This window comes from Prionailurus viverrinus, chromosome A3 (assembly GCF_022837055.1).
Source record: "Prionailurus viverrinus isolate Anna chromosome A3, UM_Priviv_1.0, whole genome shotgun sequence".
NCBI lineage: Eukaryota > Metazoa > Chordata > Mammalia > Carnivora > Felidae > Prionailurus > Prionailurus viverrinus.
In genome coordinates, this window is record NC_062563.1 from 23,243,309 (window position 1) to 23,262,329 (window position 19,021).

Here is a 19,021-nt window from a genome sequence, read left to right on the forward strand (position 1 = left end):
GGCTCTCGTGCTGCTGGTCCGTCCTTTCTGAACCTCTTCTCAGGCGTGTGCGACTCTAGCCTGTTCATTCATTTACTCAATCAAGTGGACAGAACCCTTACTCTGTGACAAGTCCTAAGCAACAGAGACAGCATGGTGACCAAGACAGAAGATTCTTGGGGACAGGGAAGGGGGATGCTCTGATAACAAATTAGTAAACAAAACCACTTTAGATGCTGATGAGGGAATGAACAGAGATGTGTGGTGTGACAGAATACCTGGGCAGGTGTGGGGATCAGGATCTGTCCTAGAAAGGGTGATCTGGGAATGCCCTCTAAACAAGCGATCTTTGAGCAGACATCTGAAGGATGGGAAAGGAACCCACTATGTGAGAGAGAATTTCAGGTAGAGAGAACATCAAAAGCAAAAGGCTGGAGGCAGGAAAGATCTTGGCTCATTCTAGGATGTCAGGTAAGGCCAAAGGGGCTGGAGCACAGTGCACATGGGACAGAGATACATGGGAGAGGTAAGTGGCCACACCTGGAGTTCAGAAAGTAGCCCATGAGCCAGAGAGCTCTTGAAAGATTTAAGGTGGGAGAGTGAGCGGGGAGGGAGGGGGGTAGTAGTAATCTCATTGCATCAGACATGACCTGATGAAAGGGACTTTTGAGCTCTTTTTGGCAATTATGAGAAAAATGGTCTGAAGGCACAATGGAGGCAGGGGGACCAGTGAGAAGTACCTTGTAGAAATGTAGGTGAGAGATGGTGGCTGTTGGTGACTGGTACAGTGGAGAAAGACAGAAGCAGATGGGTTTGCATTTATTCGAGAGGTAGAAATAAATGGACTTTTTTGATGGGTGAGGTATAGAGGTTGAACATATACATGTGCGTGTGTGTGTGTGGTCATGTATTTTGGTATGTGTACATACTTGAATATTTCATGTAAGCAAATACATGGATATGGATGGCCAGGTACTCATTGATCTGTGTAACTTGAATATATGTGGTTACCTTTATGTGTGCTCCCGTGTTTGTGTGTTATGTCTGTGTGTAAATGATGTTTGCATGTAGGCACATACATAAGGCATGAAGTCTTTTGTTTAAAGTAGGCTTCATGCCCAATATGGGACTTGAACTCACGACCCTGAGATCAAGAGTCAGATGCTCTACTGACTGAGCCACCCAAGGTATGAAGTCTATGTAGAGAATCCCAGAAGAAGAGTGTTCTCTCCTTACCCAGGACCCATGTATACTAAGTAGGAAAAACCCAGGCTCAGATGTCAAGGTCTTCTCTCCATTCTAGCCAATTCCAGTGAGAAGAAGGGGTTCCCAAGGCAGGCTCACCTCCCCAGGCCGGATCTTGATATAGAAGTTACTCCTCTTATAGGAGATCTTGAGAATCTTGGGCCAGGCGAAGCGGTTGATTCTCAGCCGGTCCCGGTAGATAAGCAGGCCATTGGCACAGACTCCCAACATGATGTCAATGCCCTCGGAGTCCTGCGTGAGTAGACACCATCAAATGGCAGGCCTGGAGTCCACACCTGCCATCCGGCCTGAAACCCCTTCCTGAGCTCTGCTTCTAAGAGACTCCGGGATCAGGGTTAGAGCCTACATGCTGGAGCCCCTGACCCACCCCACACAGTCATTCACTCTATTCATTCATTCATTCTGTCATTTATACACCCAGTTGCTTTTTTGGTCATTCTCTCTGTCACTTACTTAATCATTCATTCGCCAGAAAACATGGAGTGATACATATGTGGTACCAGGCCAAGCTCTACGTGGTACAAACAGGTTCATAAGTAAATGTAATATAAGAAAGGATATGGAACTTTGAGGAATGAGAAATAAGAATATAAAAGGATTCAGGTTGGAGGGAACACAGGGTCTGGCACACCAAGCCCTCTGGAAGCACCAGGGACACACACACACACACACACACACACACACACACACACCCCAGATGCTAGGCGGACCCTGGGACCCAGCAGTACCTTGGCATGGTGCAGGTCTACTCCATACATGGAAAGCTTCTTGGCGTTCTCTAAGAAGTGGATTTCTGCTTCTCCTGGAGTCATGCCCCTAAGAGAAAGAACATGATCACAGACAGCCATGGAAAAGGCCCAGGCCTAAGTCCTGCTGGCTGAAGGTGGCTGTGATCAGAAACTGTGATTCTAGGAAAACAAATGTGCTGGAGTGGGCATATGACTAGGCCTCGCCCAGTCCTTCCCCTCTGCTCTCAGTGCAAGATGGTGCACCCCCAGCCCCGGCTTCAGCCACCCAATCCCTTCCTGTTGCCAAAGCTCAGGTCTAGTCTTGTCTCCTCTGGGAAGTATTCAAGGGATGAGGTGGGAGTCGGGATTTCTGCTTTAATCTGCCACTGAGTTAAATGTGAGCCATAAATTCTGCTTCTCCTTGACTGAAGAGCCATTGTAGAAGACATTGTTCATTATAATCACCCAGGGGCTCCTAAATTATCACCCCCATAAGATATTTCTCTCTGAACTTTGTATCAGCAACCACTTCATCTCCCCTGAGAAGCAGGTGCACGTTCTCCTTTCTGAAAAGAAAGTTATGTAATTCATCAAGTTCCTTCTTTGCTTTGGCTGCCAGGAAACTGTACATTTTCTATTTAGTAACGGCTAACATTTATTGAGCACTACATGCTGGTTAATGTTCCAAATGCTTCACGTGTATGAACTCACTGAACCCTCGTAACAATTCTGTAAGGTATGTCTTACCATTATTCCCACTTATAGAGAAACCAGCACAGAGAACTCAAATAACTCGCCTCAGGCCGCACAAACTATTAAGCAGCAAAGTCAGGATCTCAGTCCAGACAATGTGGCTCCAGAGTCTGTGCTCCTTCCGAATCCTTCACTTACATCTGTTTCCTATCCCCTGGGCCTCAGTTTCCTCTGCTCTGTCTACCTCAGTGAGCTGCTGTGTGAGATGCCTGGACACTAGATGTCCAGGTGCTTTAAGTCAAAAGAGCTGTAAAAGCTGAAGGGGTGGCTATTAGCATTTCTCCAGCCTATATTTGAGCTTCTTTCTCTGAATCATCAGGACTTTCACAAATCCCTAATACATCTTGTTACCTATGACAGGAATGACAGACAGTGAGGCAGGCAGGCCGTCCGTCGCTCCCTATTCCTGAGCCCAGGCAGACACCGCTAACCAATGCGGTTTCAGTATCCTGCTGAACATAATACAGTAGCAGCCACTACTACCCAGAGTTGGTGTGCAAGTCTCTGAGAGACACACTTGCCACTCTGGACCTAGCACTCCATCACACTCCAATGGGCTTTCCTCCCCCTGTACACATTCCCTCCACATCCGGTCCTAGGCCTCCTCTCCAGATGCAGCCCCCTGAAGACAATTCACCTGATTCCTCCCATCCTCCTTAGCAATAAGGTAATATCACCATACCCCGCCCCCCCCCACACACACATACACAGCACTTCATGGCTTATAATGCACTTCACATCATTTATCAAATTAGGTTCCCATAACAACCCTGGACTTGGAGCTCAAAGCACTTCCAGCTTAAAGGACCCTTGAGGCCATTTGGTTCTAGGTGATTCCCCCCAGGGGTGGTACCAACCTCACGGCAGCATTTGGAAATGGGGGAGGGGGCATTTGGTTGTTAGATGACTAAGAAGGTGTTATGGGCATTTGATGCCTGTAGCCCAGGGATGCCAAACATCCTGCACAATGAATTCTCCTGCCCCAAATACCAACAGTTGAGACACATGGATAATCTAAATCCATACATGTGCAAGTGAAAGATGGGGCTGCTAAGTTAAACAGCCAGCTGCACAATGACCCATCTAGTTAACCATCATCTAACTCTTAGAACAAGGTGCTTTCCATTGCACAACTATTCAACCCCTAAAATCACAGAGAGCAACAGTTAAGTATGTGGCATGTCTGTAATGTGTGCCATTTAGTCCCCCAACAACACCACAAGGCAGCTTCTATTAGCACTCAAACTGAACAGATGAGGAAACTAAAGCATAGGGAAGTGAAGTGACCTGTCCAGATCCCCTGGCTAGAAAGTGGCACAGCGAGAACATGAACCCAGGCAGTCCAGCTTCAGAGCGCAAACTTTTGAACTTCACACCAAGACTGAGACATCAGGACACAGGAGAGTTTTGCTTATCTCCAGCTGGCAGATAAAGAGACTGATCCTCGGAGGCCACAGACAGGGAATTATCATACCCACAGAAAAGCTTATGAACTTGAGGTCCCAAGAGGTCATTTATGGTCACACTGCTAGTTCCTACCATTCCCATTTGATAAAGACCCAGTGGGATGAGATGATTTGCTCTCAGATACACCTCGAGTCAGGGGCAGAGCCAGGCGGGGTACTTACAGCGCAGCATCTGGAGCCCTAGCTAACGGCTGAGGAGCCAGGGGAGACCCCTCACCTGTACGTCTTGTGCAGCTCCATGATCCTCTCCTCCAGCTCCCGGGTCTGGTTGGGGGCAAAACGGAGCTCACTGACATAGTTGCCTACATGCTCCTCAGCATCATAGTCGCCCAGCTCAGCCTGCACAGCGTAGGAGCCCAGCAGGGCATGTGTGACGAAGGAGCAGGGCAGCCGGCCCGTGATGATGTCCGCCCGCAGCTGCAGGCACAGGTAGTATCTGGAGATAGGGGAGAGTGGCCATGGGCATGGGCCCCACCCCCTCCCTAGACACCCCCAGCACAGAGGCCCACCTGCCCATCAGAACCAAACTGATCAACACTCGGTTCAGCAGAAAAGGGATGCTCCTAGACACTGGCATTTCAGGCGCTGATACTTTGGGTGTGTCCTAAAAGGATGGTTTTGTACCATTTTGCGTGCCTTTAAATATTTTGTTAATTTCTAACTTCAAGGGACTTTTCCTTACTGTGGGAACATTAAATTTCTAACTTATTTTGAAGCTAAATACTCTGCTGGTTGACCATTCTTTAAATTTTATCTATTTTTAATCCTGCAATTAATATATTCTTATTGTGGAACAGATGTAAACTTTCTTGTTGTTTTGTCAATGTTTTTTTTTAATTTATTTTGAGATAGGGGAGAGAATGCACGTGTGTGTGTGCAAGTGGGGGGAGGAGCAGAGATCCAAGAGAGAGAGAATCTCAAGCGGGCTCCATGCTGCCAGCACTGAGCCCAACACGGGGTGTGATCTCACAAACTGTGAGATCATGACCTGAGCCGAAACCAAGAGTCAGATGCTTAACCGACCGAGCCACCCAGGTGCCCCTGCAGATGTACACTTTCAGGATAATTCTAAATTTCTTCTTGATGTCTATTCTCAGCCCTAATCCCCTCCCCCAGGGATCACCCCTATTATCTGTGTGGTGCTCTAGATTTTCTTCCTTCATGGACATACAGAAATCCGCGTGTTTTGATTCATGGGTCTTTTTAACATGTACATGGTATCAAATCATACATCTAATTCTACAGCTTGCTTTTTCAAACCCAACTACGTGCCCAGTGCCCTTCCCAGATCAGCACAAACGACCTGACCTCATTCATTTTAACTTCTGCACCCCATTCCACAGCCAGGACAAACCTGTTTGCCAATGTTTTCTCAAAACTTTTTATTTTGCCTCCAGCTGTAAGTGAATTGTCTAAAAACAAATTGTTTTAAAAGAAACATTTCCAACCATAAGGCTATGGTTTTTTATAACTTTATGCACACTTGGATGATTTTACAGTTTTTAGATCCATTTTAAACAATTTTTTTATTGCTTTTTCAGTTATTGCATTAAAAAAATGTTTCAGTTCATTCTCAGGCAGTGATGCCTCCTTGCCCATTTTGCCATGTTTCACCATTATTTGCAATCATCTATTGCTTTTCCTTTTAAGTGGCTTTTACTCGTATAATTTTTACTGCTCCATGACATTATTTTGCGGTCTGAACTGAAGCTCTGACACAAAGTATGTGCGGCCTCAGTGTGCACTCAGGGCCAAGGCATAGGCTCAGAATCAGTAGTAGCTCAAACATCACAGGCACCAAGTGCGGGCCTAAAGGCATTTTTGTTCAAGTCTAAAAATTAGAAAACCACTGCCACTCTGACCAATATTTCATTTCATTTTGTCATTCTGACCAGTTTATTTTGAGCCTGAATATTTTTTACTAAACCAGCTGCTACTACTATCCCATTCCCTGAGGTCTTCCATGCCAAGCAGGGCTAGTTTCTCTCCTGGTGTCCCTAGAAGCCCAATGCCCGGGGTCTGGCACAAAGAGGAGAGATATCAGTGGGTAAGACCAGAGGAATGGGGACTAAGCTGGTCTACAACCCTCAGCCCTCTTGGAAATGTAATTGAGACCTTGTTGCTGAATCTTGGTCCCAAGATGACCTCAGGGCTTAGAGCAGGGCTAATGAGGCCAAGACTTCAGGTCTGATCTATCCCAGGGACATCTGTATTATCTCCCAAGACCACAGTTGGCATTGTGCCTGTGGCCCATTGCTTGGCAAACAGGCAGCCGATATTAAGAAGAGACCCAATGGGAGAGAGAGGCTGGCTTAGTAGCCCCTCCTCTGCTCTAAGAATAACTCCAAGCCATCATCTTATTATTGTTGGGAGTATGGGGCCCAGCACATGGATAACACAACCCCAGGATATCATGAAGTGAGATATCATGAGTTCCTCTTTGGAAAGGGCTTAGATAAAGAGAAGGGTCTCTACCTGTTCTGATTCCAGAGGTGGGATGAACCCCCATAGAAGTTCTCATTCTGAAAAATGCTTTGCACCCCACTTCTAATCTTCAAGCCACGTGATCTACTGGCCCTGAGGCACAATGAGATTGTACATACAATCCATGTTCACTCCAGCAGCCCAGGCTTGCCTCCATGGGGCAGGGGGATCATGTCTCATTTGACCCTTAGATGCCTGACATGTGCACAGGGCAGCACATGGGACCAAATCCCTATGGGCAAAGGCACCTGTGCTCTACTCCTGCCTTATCTCCAAAGTCAAAAATGGTGGTCCACCCAGAACATCAGCCTTCAGATGTGTTTGGCTTGTCCCATGCAGAGATGGCCTCTATCATGATTTTTAGAAGTTTGAATTAGCTGCTAACATTTGAAATTTGTGGATTTTCACTCTCAAATCTCTAGCTTCACTTCAACAGTTCCCACATGGCACTGATTTCTGGGGCTAACAGCAATTGTTTTAGATGGTGTGTGCCCTCTTGAATTTCAATTTCAATCAGTGAAATGGGTCCCAATGCTGCTTGGGATGCTTCTCTCTCTAAAGCTGAGGGTGTGCTACCACTGCCTACTGTGTTTGCATCACTTTTTCTTGCACTGAGTCAGCTTCTTTTGTTGATGCTGTCTGCCTGGACTTGCTACAGGCATCTCAGTTTGCAACTGCCACATCATCACTGCCCCGTGTCTACCAGGGCCGGGTGCCTTTGTTCCTAATCACATGGCCAGCACACCCACCCCCTCTCTGCTGCCCTCACCTTGTGATGTCTTCTGTCAGCTGGGCAGGATCAGGGGGGTAGAACTTGACCGTGAAGGCAAAATTCCAGGGGCTGCCTAAGAGGAAAAGATAGGGGAACAATCAGAGAAGCCCCATCACCCCAGTGGGTGACCCAGATGCATCATACTATGGGCAATTTCTCAAAGTTTTCTCATATCTATAACTTCAGGACAATCTAATCAGGAAGACTGGAATATTATTCCCACTTGAAAGATGAGGAGACTGAAGTTCATGTTGAAAGACTCGTGAAACAGCAATGGGAAGGAAGGTAGAAAGAAAGAAGAGCAGTGGTGCATGTCAATCCTACTGGGAATCACAAACATCACTTCAGGAAACCTTGCAGCAACTCCTATGAGAAAGTCTTATGATTATCTCCATTTTGCAAATGAGGACACTGAGGCCCAGTCAGTAAAGTGGCCAACCCAAGGTCACTCAGCTAAGAAACAGCAATGCTAGGGCTCAGACCCAATCCTCCTAGCTCCAGAGCCCATGCTCCCTCCTCCACATCAAAGTCTATGCCATTGGATGTTAACGGGAAGAAAACAAATCATATCAAATGGGTTCCCTCACTGTGGACTTCTCAGAGCCCTCACTCTGCTGTTGTCAATTGCACCCCTCAAGGGGACATGCATTTAGGGGTTTCCCAAACTTATTTGACCTGCTGTGTCCATTTCTCATAGGGCATCTTGCCAGATTACTGTTCCTAGGAACCCCCTTCATAAGACTGCCCTGTGCCAGGTTGGCTCCACATCGGATGGCAGAACGGGGTTGTTAGCAAGACCTAAAAGGCAAGCGTAACGAGCAGAAAGTAGCAAAGGGCTTTTCACGGGATAAATGTTAAACTCCACACTGAGATACAACCAATCAGTGGTACACAAATAGGCAGAGAGAGAAATAAAGACTGAAGTTTTAGCTGGAAACAAGCTCCCCAAGCCAGGAAAAGGGATGACCACTTAAGAGAGAGGAGGCCTTGGAGGAAGGCTACTATCTAGAACAATGGGCAGCTCACTCCTGGGACAATGTGAGAAAGCAAGGCCCATCCAAGGTAGGACCATGGTCACAAAGGACTGGAGGCCATGCCATTACCACCATCCTTGTCCCTGTGATCCTCACCGTCTTCCCCAAAAAGCTGTAATGTCTCCAGCGCTTACTAAGTGCCGGTCACTTTGCTTGCTAAGAACTGTCCACGCACATATAGGAGTTCGAGCTTCATAATGATCCTGAGGTAAATTTTTTTTTAATTTTTTAATGTTTTATTTATTTTTGAAAGAAAGAGACAAATGGAGGGGGAGGGAGGAGGGGCAGAAAGGGGGACGGGGGGAAGGGTAGAAAGAGAGAGATACAGAATCTGAGCCAGGCTCCAGGCTCTGAGCTGTCAGCACAGAGCCTGATGCAGGGCTCTAACCCATGAACCGTGAGATCGTGACCTGAACCAAAGTCGGACGCTTAACCGACTGAGCCACCCAGGTGCCCTAAACTTTTGTTTTTATAGATGAAGATTCTAAGAGAGTAAGTCACTCTCCTAGGGTCACTGAGCTAGTCAGCGGTACAGAACTGGGATGTAAGCTCTAGTCACCTGACCCCGGAACCCACAGCTAAAGCGGCCTCAAGGAGAACAATCCCCGTCTCAGGAATAATAGTAGTAGCAGTAGTAGTAATAATAGTAATAACGACAGATAATACGTACTAGATGCTTCTAGGTGCAGGCACCATTCCAGGTGTTGTACACATGATAGCTCATTTACCCTGCACAACAACCCTAAAGATAAGTCCTATCATTATCCCCGCTTTACAGGTGAGGAGACTGAGGCACAGAACAACTGAATAACACAAGAAGTAGTGTTGAAGTCGGGATTCAAATCCAGTCAGTCTGGCTTCCAGTGTCTGTCTTTCAACCATCACACCAAACTACCTCAGGGAAGCACCTACTATGTGCCAGGTGCTGTCCACATGTAACCGACACCTCGCCTTGTGAGGCATGAACCCTAATCCACTTGCCAAGGAGAGACAGAAGCCCAGAGAGGCACCCAGAGAGATTTAGGAGGAAATATACCCAGCTCTGAAGCCCAAGACACAAGGACCCACGGTGCTGCCTTCAGGAGGCTGAGGGGCTGAGCAAGAAAATGGTGGGGCGCCTCACTGGCTCGGTCAGTGGAACATGAGACTCTCGATCTCAGGTTTGTGGGTTCAAACCCCACATTGGGTGTAGGGATTACTTAAAAATCTTTTTAAAAAATTGTTCTATGAGGGCCCCAGAAGGCAGAACAAAGATGAATGGGTAGAAGTCCCAGAGGTAGGGATGGAGACTCTGGCTCTACCGAAGGAGGCAGAACTGCTCCTCCATGACCTGAGATGGTCACAAGCAGCAGCCATTCATGAGGCCTGGGCCGTGCTGGCCGGGGCTGCAGAGATAGGGGACCGACTGACTCCCTGCTCTGGGGAAAGATGCTGAGTTCCAACGATTCTGTCTTCTGCCTCTCCTTTCCAAGCTCCCAGTCCTCCTCAAACAGTGCACACTTGGCTGCATGTACATGTTCCAATTCTTGCAGGCATGAGAGGCAGGCCTCCCAGCTGGGTTGGGACTCCTAGGGACAGACCGAAGCCCAGGCCTAGGACCCTGTCAGCCCCAGAGGAGCATGCTTCATCTGTGTGCCTGCCTCTTTGTCTTCAACTGACAGGAGCCTACAGGAAGAATCCCTCCAGCCCCTCCCGGAGAGTCAGCTGGCATCCCTGGGCCCAGCTGCCTGCTGTCATGGCAACAGGCTCTGCTTTCCAGCCCCGAGGACCAGGGAGTCCAAGCACAGCCAAGGGGGAAGAGCTCCCAGTGGAGGCATCTCTGCTTCTAGGCTCCAGGTCTCCACCTACTGCGTGCCCCCTGGCTGAGCACCTACTTCCTCCCTTCTGCCATTAGAAGACTGCTCCACCCCTCCCAATATGCCCTTCCTCTCTGAGCCAGAAAGGACAGGTTGTCTCTTCACGCCAGGCCTTGAAAAGAGAGCAGGATGGTGTTGGGAGGCCAGGGCTAAAGACCTGGATTGGCCAATAGTTCACTCTGCGACCTTAGGTAAGCAACTGCCTCTCTCTGGGCCTCAGTCATCTATCATTAAAAACAGAAGATGGCCCAGACCAGGGCAGGCCTAGCTTTTCCCTAACATGTTAACTCCCATCAGTTGGCCGTGGTCTGCAGTGTTGTGTGGATGAGGATTCTGAGCTGAGTCAAGGGTCACAAATCATAGAAGTTTACACCAGCCTTGGACAGGAAGGAAGCTGTTTTCAGGCCATCAATGTGTCCCCTTATCCTAGATGATTCTGCAGGTCCCTTCTAGGCCTATCACCCTGAATGCATCTATGATTCCTCTGCTAACCTGCTGTGCAACTCTACATGGTCATTTCTCTTGTGCCTGCCTCGGGTTTTCATTTATAAGGCAATGCCGGGCCTTCCCAAGATGTGCTGTGTAGCACAAATGAACTCATGGTTCCGGATCCTTTTCCCCAAGTAGGAGAGAGCAGCACAGCTGGAGCCCCTGCTGCCTGGAGACCCCACCCGCCCTTCCACAACATCCCCAACCATGATAATCCACTCACTCCGAATCTGCTTTTTGATTTCCTTGGAGGGGTCCAGCCAGTTCTGAAAGAGAAGATAGGGTTCTTTAGAGAGAAGATGGGGGAGAGGGCCAGACAGGGCTAGGAGAGAGAGACATCCTGAAATGGCCTGTTAGCACCCTGGTGGGGAACACCCTTCCCGGACTGAGCAGTCTGGGCCCTTTGGAGCTGGAAAGTGAGGGAACTAGATCTCCATTCACCACCGGGCTTGGGACCCTGGATCCATGGCTGGCGTTGCTCTGAGGCAGCAGGGTGGGCAGGTCCCTGCAGCTGCAGTGGGACAGGTGGAAAGGAAGAAAACTCAGATAGGAGCCTCCCAAGGTGGGGAAGAGGTACTGGGGTAAGTGTCTCAGGTCCCCCAGGAAGCCAGGCCATGGCTCTCCAGGTATGCATCTGGGGGGGGGGGTCACTTGCAGGTCCCCAAGAAAGGACTTGGTGGGAGGGGTAGAGACAGAGAACTGAGGCAGAAAGGGCTGGCTGAACCTTGGGTGCATGCAAACGGAAGGCACTTAATGAGAAGCTAAGGACTGATGGAAGGAGTGGGATGCAGGCAGGACTATGGGGGCCTAAAAGAAGAGGTCCCCACCCCCACCCCCGCGCTGCACCCTGCTTGCCAGCACAGGTACCTTCTGGCTATCAGCGTCACAGAAGGTCAGGCCAAAGTAGTCCTTCTCCAGGAGGTTGAGGTGCTCACAGACCAGGTCAAACAGCACCTGGCCCCGGCCATGTTTCTGAAGAAGAGAGCAGAGTCGCTATGAGGCCAGGACATACCTCAAGGGGGGGTTCCACCAGGGCAGGCTTGGAACCCCCAAGAGCCTTCCGGCATCTGAAGATGACCTCAGCACTCCCACCACCCATTTGACTCTGCTCCCCGAGTCCTACTGGATCCTGTGACACTAACGCCCAGCTCACCAACTGCCTTCTTCCAAGCCCTGCTGGGTTTCTCCTAGACCTTAGGCCGGCTTTGGGGAGTGGGGATGGGGGTGACTGATTCCTCCTCCTTTGAGATTAAGAGAAGGAGGCTAACTTTGACCCAAGGAACAGAAAAGCCAAAAGTCCAAGCTGTGGTTGTAAGAGGAAGAGAAAAACCACCTGAAATACAAGGGACACAGGCAGGGGAGAAGGGAAGGGTCTAGGACTCAGGGTCACAGTGTGACTCTCCTTCCCTGACCCTCCCCTTACACTAAGTCTGAGTGACATCCAGGACAGCCCAGCCTGGAATGCCACCCTCTACCCAGGCAGCAAGTAAGGTTTTTATACGGGCTCCCGGGGCCTACAGCCGCCTCAGCTGGGAGCAGCACGGTTAGAGCCACTTCCTCCCGCACTCCCACACAGCTAGGCTCAGTACCTAGCTGAACCACTGTCTGGGCCTGAGGATTCAGCAGGACAAAGCCCAGAACCTGGCTGGGTACTCCAAACCCACAGATGAGCACCAGTAAAAGGATTACAGGCTGGGAGAACATGAATCAGTCACTATTTAAAGAGGGAAGGGACTCCAGAGAGAGGGTGAGGTCCCTGAACTGTCTGGCTAGATCACCAGGGGACTGGGACTGGGCCTAACTCTGGAGAGTAGTTTGGGGAAGCTAAGGGATTCCTGAGTCTGGAAGAGTCCTTCAGATAGAATGGACCTGGCCTCAGCCAAACCCTCCATGCCCTCCTGGGACAAGCTGAAACTGCATCTTGGGCCAGTGTGGGTAGGAGAGAACAGGCGGAATATATCCCTTTCTTTTGCCCAGGAATAGGCAAGATGTTCACCTCGTAATCCTTCTATAGAAGAAATAAACATTAAATAAACAAACAAATAAATACAAAACAACCCTGCAGAGAAGAGGGACCCAGTCTACCAGGGCCCAGAAATAAGCCATGTCCCTTAAGACTGGGGGCACTGGAGAAAGGGAGGTGGTTCCTGTAACTCTCAGCAGTAAGGCCACTCTCTGGACTCTTTCATACACATGGAGAGAGCCAGGAATGGTGCCCAGACTGGGGTGGACCCTCTAAGGGGATGAGTGAGAGCTCAGAATTAGGATGGGAGTCCTAGCCTATACAGGAAAGGGAGATGACAAATGTGGGGCCAGGAAGGCTGATCCCAGACAGGAGGTGTCTGCCCCACCCACCCACTGTGGGACAGGATCATGCCACACAGTTTCTACATGGCCTAGGTGAGGAAGTCCTTCTATGGGCAGCCTCTCCATGTCTGGGAGACACCTATACCACAGAACCTTCAAGTGACCAGTCTGTCCTGGTGCCCTGGAGAGGGGCATTCACAAAGGAAGACCCCTCCCTCCACCCAATAAAAACATAAAAATGACTCTAGTTGAAACACCAGTGTCTGCTAGGTGAGACTGAAGAGCCCAGTCCACAGGCCTACTGGCCCTTGGATGGGGACTCCTTGCCAAAGTACAGCCCCTCCCCGCCACCCACAGAGCTGTTTTCTGGCGCCAGCCCTGTGCCTCGTCTAATTCTATTTGCAATTGTAACCGCCCTCTCCGGGCCTTGGTGCCACCATCTGTACAAAGGAGGGCTGGCCAGGTCATCTCTCCAGGATGCTGCAGTCGGTCCAGGACTCCATGAAGAATGGATGCTCTGTGGCTTGGCCCAGGCTGAGGGCACACAGAAGCTCGCCCTGGCTCTGGGGCCAGTCGGCTGGGGTAGGGCATGTGGTGTGTGCTCCCTACCTCCACTTCACACTCGTACTCAGAGGCATCAAGCAGGGTGACTCGGCAGATGGCACTCTTGTACTTCTTGGCAATCTTCTGGGGTGATTTCTGGGCTCTGCTGGGCGTGGTCCTCTCTGACAGGCCATCAGCCTCTCCATAGCCCTTCTCCTCCATGTCTAGGCTCTGTAGGTCCAACCAGAGGAAAAGTCTGGTCAGTGAGCTTGAGACCACAGCCTTTCATCCAAAAGAGACACAATAACAATGCAGCAGCTGGGGCTAAGATGGCCCCCAAAATGAGAGCCACTGCCCTCCAAGACCCCCAGGGTGGCCAGTAGCTATGGCAGGTATACGCAGGAGGAGAGCCAGAGCTACTATATGCAACAGAGTAGGCTCATGGAAGGGGTCCACTTCTTCGGGTGGAGGGAAGCATCCCATAGAACCAAAGCCGGTGACCAGGGCTGCCCTATCTCCCTAAAATAGCATGTGAGCTATCAGAGCATCCATCTGGCCTCCTCCTTATCAGACTGTCACTGGTCTAGCATGAGGCTGAAAGCTTGTGGACTGACCTAATGGAGGGAAGGGCCTGCCAGCCAGGCCTAACTGCCACCAATGCCCTCAATGACCTTGGCCAAGTTCCTACCCTCTTGGCCTGTTGTGAATGAAGGGGGGTGTGAATTCGACAGCTAGGTGATTCAATAGGTCCCCTGTCCCTTCAGGGTAATGGATTTTGCTCTGGGGTTATACTGGGCTTGCCAGGCTAGAATGGACAGGTTCAGGGAATAGGAAAATAAGGTTGAAAGAACACAAGTTTTGGAAATCAGATCTAGGTTTTACGTACACCTGTCACCCAGCAACATGACCTTGAGTAACTCACATCATCTGCTGAGCCACCATTTCCCCAAGTGTAAAATATGGCAATTAATATTATTCTCTCAGGGGTGTCTGGCTGGCTCAATTGGTAGAGCATATGACTCTTGATCTCAGAGTCATGAGTTCAAGCCCCATGTTGGGGGTAGTGCTAACTTAAAATATATGTATTATATGTGTGTGTGTATATATGTATGTGTGTATATATATATGTATGTATATATATGTATATGTATGTGTGTGTATATATATATCTGTGTGTATATATATATTTGAATATATATATGTATGTGTGTGTGTGTATGTATATGTATATGTACATACACTCTGTAGGTTTGGGAGAATTAAATATAAAAGTGAACACGATGCCCCTAGCACAGTGCTTGGAACGTAGCAGGTCAGTAATAAATCTCAGTTTCCTTCTTCCCTCCCCACTAAGAACTGGCTCTGGATTCCTGTTGGGCAGGAAGAGGGATACCCATGCTCTCAGGCACACACCTGTTCAGCAGGCCGAGTGTCCTGCTGGGGCGGGTGCTTCTCATTGGAGTTGGCCTCGGGGTGGCCGTGGCCTGCAGGGGTCACAGGGGTGGTCGCCGCAGCGGCTGCCTCAGGCTGCTGTGGGGTCTCCTCCTGAGCCTTCTTCACCTCAGAATCCGGGCCTGTCTCTGTTGTCATGGTGACCAGCACACCTGCATTTGCATGAAGGAGAGCACATGACAGGGGAAAGGGGCAGCGATGGTGTGACAGAATAGAGAGAGGGGGACAGGAACCACATGCAGAGAAAGACAGATGGAGACAAATGGACAAAGAGCCACAGAGAGAAGGAAGGAGGGAGGCAGGAAGAGACAGAGGAAGTGAGGATGGGAAGAGAGCAGAAGTCAGGGGTTACTGGCCGCAGCTGAGGTCACAGACCCCCTCCCACTCTAGCGACCATATAGCTCCTCAGGGACTCCTCCTGTCTCTTGGCCCAGTTCTGGAAGGGGGCCCTTCTTCAGGGCAATGAAGAGTCTCTCCAGGGAACCCCACTCTGCCAAGAGCACAAAGGCTAGTCAGTGACCCCCTCCAGGCAGGCCCTCGGCCAGGCTGTCTCTCCAACGGGAGCACCTGGCACACAGTAGCCTCTCAATAAACGGTGGATAAACTGAACTCAACCAAAAGAGCCCTGGGCTCCAGGCCCTTCCAGCACGGACTCTGAGCAAGGCTCTTCATGCCCCAAGCCTCAATAATTCCTACACCACTCTCTCCACAGGGATGTTGACAGAATGGATCTCAAGGATAAGACAGGAGGGCACTATTACAAAAACACATAGCCCTGATGATGTAAAAGTCAGGAGAACTGAGCACAGGCCCCAGGTCTGCCACAAACGGGGCAGTCACTTCATCTTACTAGGACTCACCCAAAAAGCAAAGGACTTAAAGAAATTATCTCTGAGGCAAGGCTACTCTTAACCCTTTTCCCCTTGGAGCAGGAAATGAGATTTCAGAGAATCAGGGACCTATTGCCCAGCTATTCTGTTAGAAAAAGCAAACTGCAAGGAGAGGAAAAGAGAAAGAATGGCATGGTCCCATTTTTATATTAAAAAAAAAAAACAATAACCTCAACAATACCTCTTTTTGTTTATATACATGTAGTGAAAGATCTGAAAGGATACTGACCAAAATGTTAAGACAGGTTAATAATTGAGAAACGGATAAAGGAAAAAGTGGGAGTTCCACAGGGTGGGATAAAAAAGAGAACTTCATTTTTTACTTTATGTGCTTTGGAATTCTTGTATAATTTTAAACATACATATATTTTTAACTCACAAATTGGGTTTTTTTTAATGTGGCAAAAGCACCTATTCCTGACCCCAATCAGAGTGGATCCTCAAAAAAAAAAAAAAAAAAAAAAAAAGTTTGAGCCAAAACCCGAGGAACAGAGAAATGGGCAGTAACCCTCACCCTTGAGTCTAGAGCCTCCCTCTAATTCCATTATATTAAATGAGAAAGATTCAGATTACACCTGGCAGGTCTCTTCCCAAACCCATCCACCATGGGAGGCCTCCAATGAGCAGAGAGACAGACGGACATTGGCCCTACCTTGTGCTATGCACATGCTCTAAGCTTGTGCATAGCTACCCCACACTCCCTTCTTCTCCTTCAGCTTCTCTCCCAACATTCAGAAAGCTCAGCCCAGCCCAAAGCAAAGGGTATTGGACAGAAAGCCAGGGGCCCTGCGTGCCCCACTAGGCCAGACAAGAGCTCTAGGGCCCTGAACAGGTCACACTTTATAAGCTATAACTTGTAGCACAAATGAAAGGGTCTGTTGTTACTGATGCTGCTATTAAGAAGTAAGATGAGGAGGAAGGGAAGGCCTTGGTCACACTGTCTCATCCCCACCCAGAAATGCTTTCCACTCATGTCATTACCCTGGGCTTTGTGGCTCACCTTAAAGCCACAGTTAAATAAAGGCTCTCTGTCACTTATGTGACACCAAGTGTCAACTCTGTGTCAGGACACAAAGTAATAGAAGCAGGTCCAGGAGAGCTCATGGCATCACAGGGTCAGAATAAGACTTGCCTGCTTGGGTCTAGATCTCTTCTAGACCTGCACTTGAGGATATCAGCCATTATGCTAGGTAAGGTCTGTAAGAAGAACCCTTAAAATAAATTTACTACTTAATTTTGCATTAAAAAAAATCTACAGGGTGCCTGGGTGGCTCAGTCAGTCAAGTGTCTGACTTTGGCTCAGGTCATGATCCCACAGTTCGAGAGTTCGAGCCCTGTGTCAGGCTCTGTGCTGACAGCTCAGAGCCTGGAGCCTGCTTTGGACTCTGTGTCTCCTCTCTCTGTTCCTCTCCCGCCGGCACTCCGCCTCTCTCTCTCTCTCAAAAGTAAGTAAAGATTTTTTAAAAATCTACAGACTAAGCTGTAGGCTTTCTGCTGTGAGAAGCAGATTCCACATGACCTTCATAGGCCCCAGGCAGCCCAGAGGCTCTGGCGCATCTACTCCTCCCCTCCACTTCAGTCTGGTTTCAGACTGTACTCCCTGAACCTTCTCGGGACCTGCATCAAACAGCCAGGACAGCAGTCTTAAATAAATATCTGAGCTCTTCCCCTGCCCAGCTCTCCAGCACGACCTGCTGGCTGGGAATGCTTGGTGCTAACAGCACCACACATGAGAGGAGGAGGAAGTCTTTCAATCTCTTCTTTTCCAGGTGAGACTCAGACAGCAAAAGAGACTTGAATGACTGACAGGCAGACAGATCTTCCCTGGTCCCTCCCACCCACTCTCCTTCCCATCCAGGCTCCTGTCTCTCCAGATCCGAGCGCTGCGGCCATTATTCTTCCCACCTCACTCTGCTGCCTCAAGCAAACTTGAACAGAATCAACTGGAAGGAGAAAGCACTCTAGCCCAGGCTGGGAGCCAAACAGGTGGCATGAGCCCCACCAACAACCCCACGGCCTAGGCCTGGTTAGATAAATGATGGCTCATGCTTTCTACAGAGTAAAAAAAAGATGATGTAAAAGATCATGGAAATGTCTGAATGACAAGCTTGATCCACAGCAGCTTGTACAGATTGACCCTATTTTGATGAATACATCTATACAGATGCAGAATATTCAACAAAGTATTAATTATAGTTGTTTCTAGATGCCAGGAATACAGATTCTTTTTCCTTCTTTCTGTTTAACTGTGATTCTCAATTTTTCTATTACACTTGGAGATTTCTTGATTTAAAAAAAAATTAGAGGTTAAAAAATAAAATATTCCAATGCATGGGGCTTGGTATGACAAGATGAGAAGAAGACAAAGTCTGCTTAAACTTAAAATTTTTATGAATTTAAAAGAAAACATTATTATTATTATTATTATTATTATTATTATTATTTAAGCCTATGATGAGATCCTTCTTTATTTGACAAGTCCAAGGATAATAACAGCATGGTTCTCTCACTAGGCCACAGAAAGCAAGCCAGAAACCTGGCCTTGGCTTCTGCCAGGGCCAGTCACGTGGGCACAGTTCTGCCCAGACCCAGGCCAGCAGAGACTACGGGAGCCCTCTGGGCACTGCGGGGGGCCCCAGGGGAAGCACGTGCTGGTTCCTTGGATCTCACTGCAACACAGGAGTGTGATGCTCACCCAGAAAATGGCTAAACACCCAGGCAGGATGTGATTTAGATTTATTGGTGTATGTGTCAGCCTCTAGAAGATTCTGGGGAGTTGGCAATTGGGAGTATGACCTAGAGTACCCAAAAAAAGGCTTACAGGGTAGGGAGTGGAGTTAGGTTTTGCAAAAAGGGAGAACTATGGGTATGGCAGGGAGGGCACTTGGGCTGAGTCACCAAGTAGGCAAATGTCCAGAGATGGGGAACAAGGAGGGCTGTGCGGAGGACAGAGGGGAGGCTTTGACATCCTGACACCTCAGAACAAGAAGCCTATTAAAAGG

General features: G+C 48.9%; 1 protein-coding gene across 16 annotated transcripts in view; it reads right to left on the bottom strand.

Annotated features, from left to right (window-relative positions):
* The window catches only part of EPB41L1 (erythrocyte membrane protein band 4.1 like 1), a 154,183-nt gene that overhangs the window by 39,707 nt on the left and 95,455 nt on the right, over positions 1 to 19,021 (bottom strand). For all 16 annotated transcript variants that reach the window (XM_047854322.1, XM_047854321.1, XM_047854317.1 and 13 more), the window contains 8 exons: positions 15,091 to 15,281; positions 13,744 to 13,908; positions 11,695 to 11,799; positions 11,051 to 11,093; positions 7,446 to 7,521; positions 4,410 to 4,628; positions 1,974 to 2,061; positions 1,324 to 1,476 (listed from right to left, as the gene is read on the bottom strand). In XM_047854322.1, the coding sequence (XP_047710278.1) occupies positions 1,324 to 1,476; positions 1,974 to 2,061; positions 4,410 to 4,628; positions 7,446 to 7,521; positions 11,051 to 11,093; positions 11,695 to 11,799; positions 13,744 to 13,908; positions 15,091 to 15,267 (1,026 nt within the window). In that variant the 5' untranslated portion in view covers positions 15,268 to 15,281. Of the gene's footprint in view, positions 1 to 1,323; positions 1,477 to 1,973; positions 2,062 to 4,409; positions 4,629 to 7,445; positions 7,522 to 11,050; positions 11,094 to 11,694; positions 11,800 to 13,743; positions 13,909 to 15,090; positions 15,282 to 19,021 lie in introns of those variants that run through there.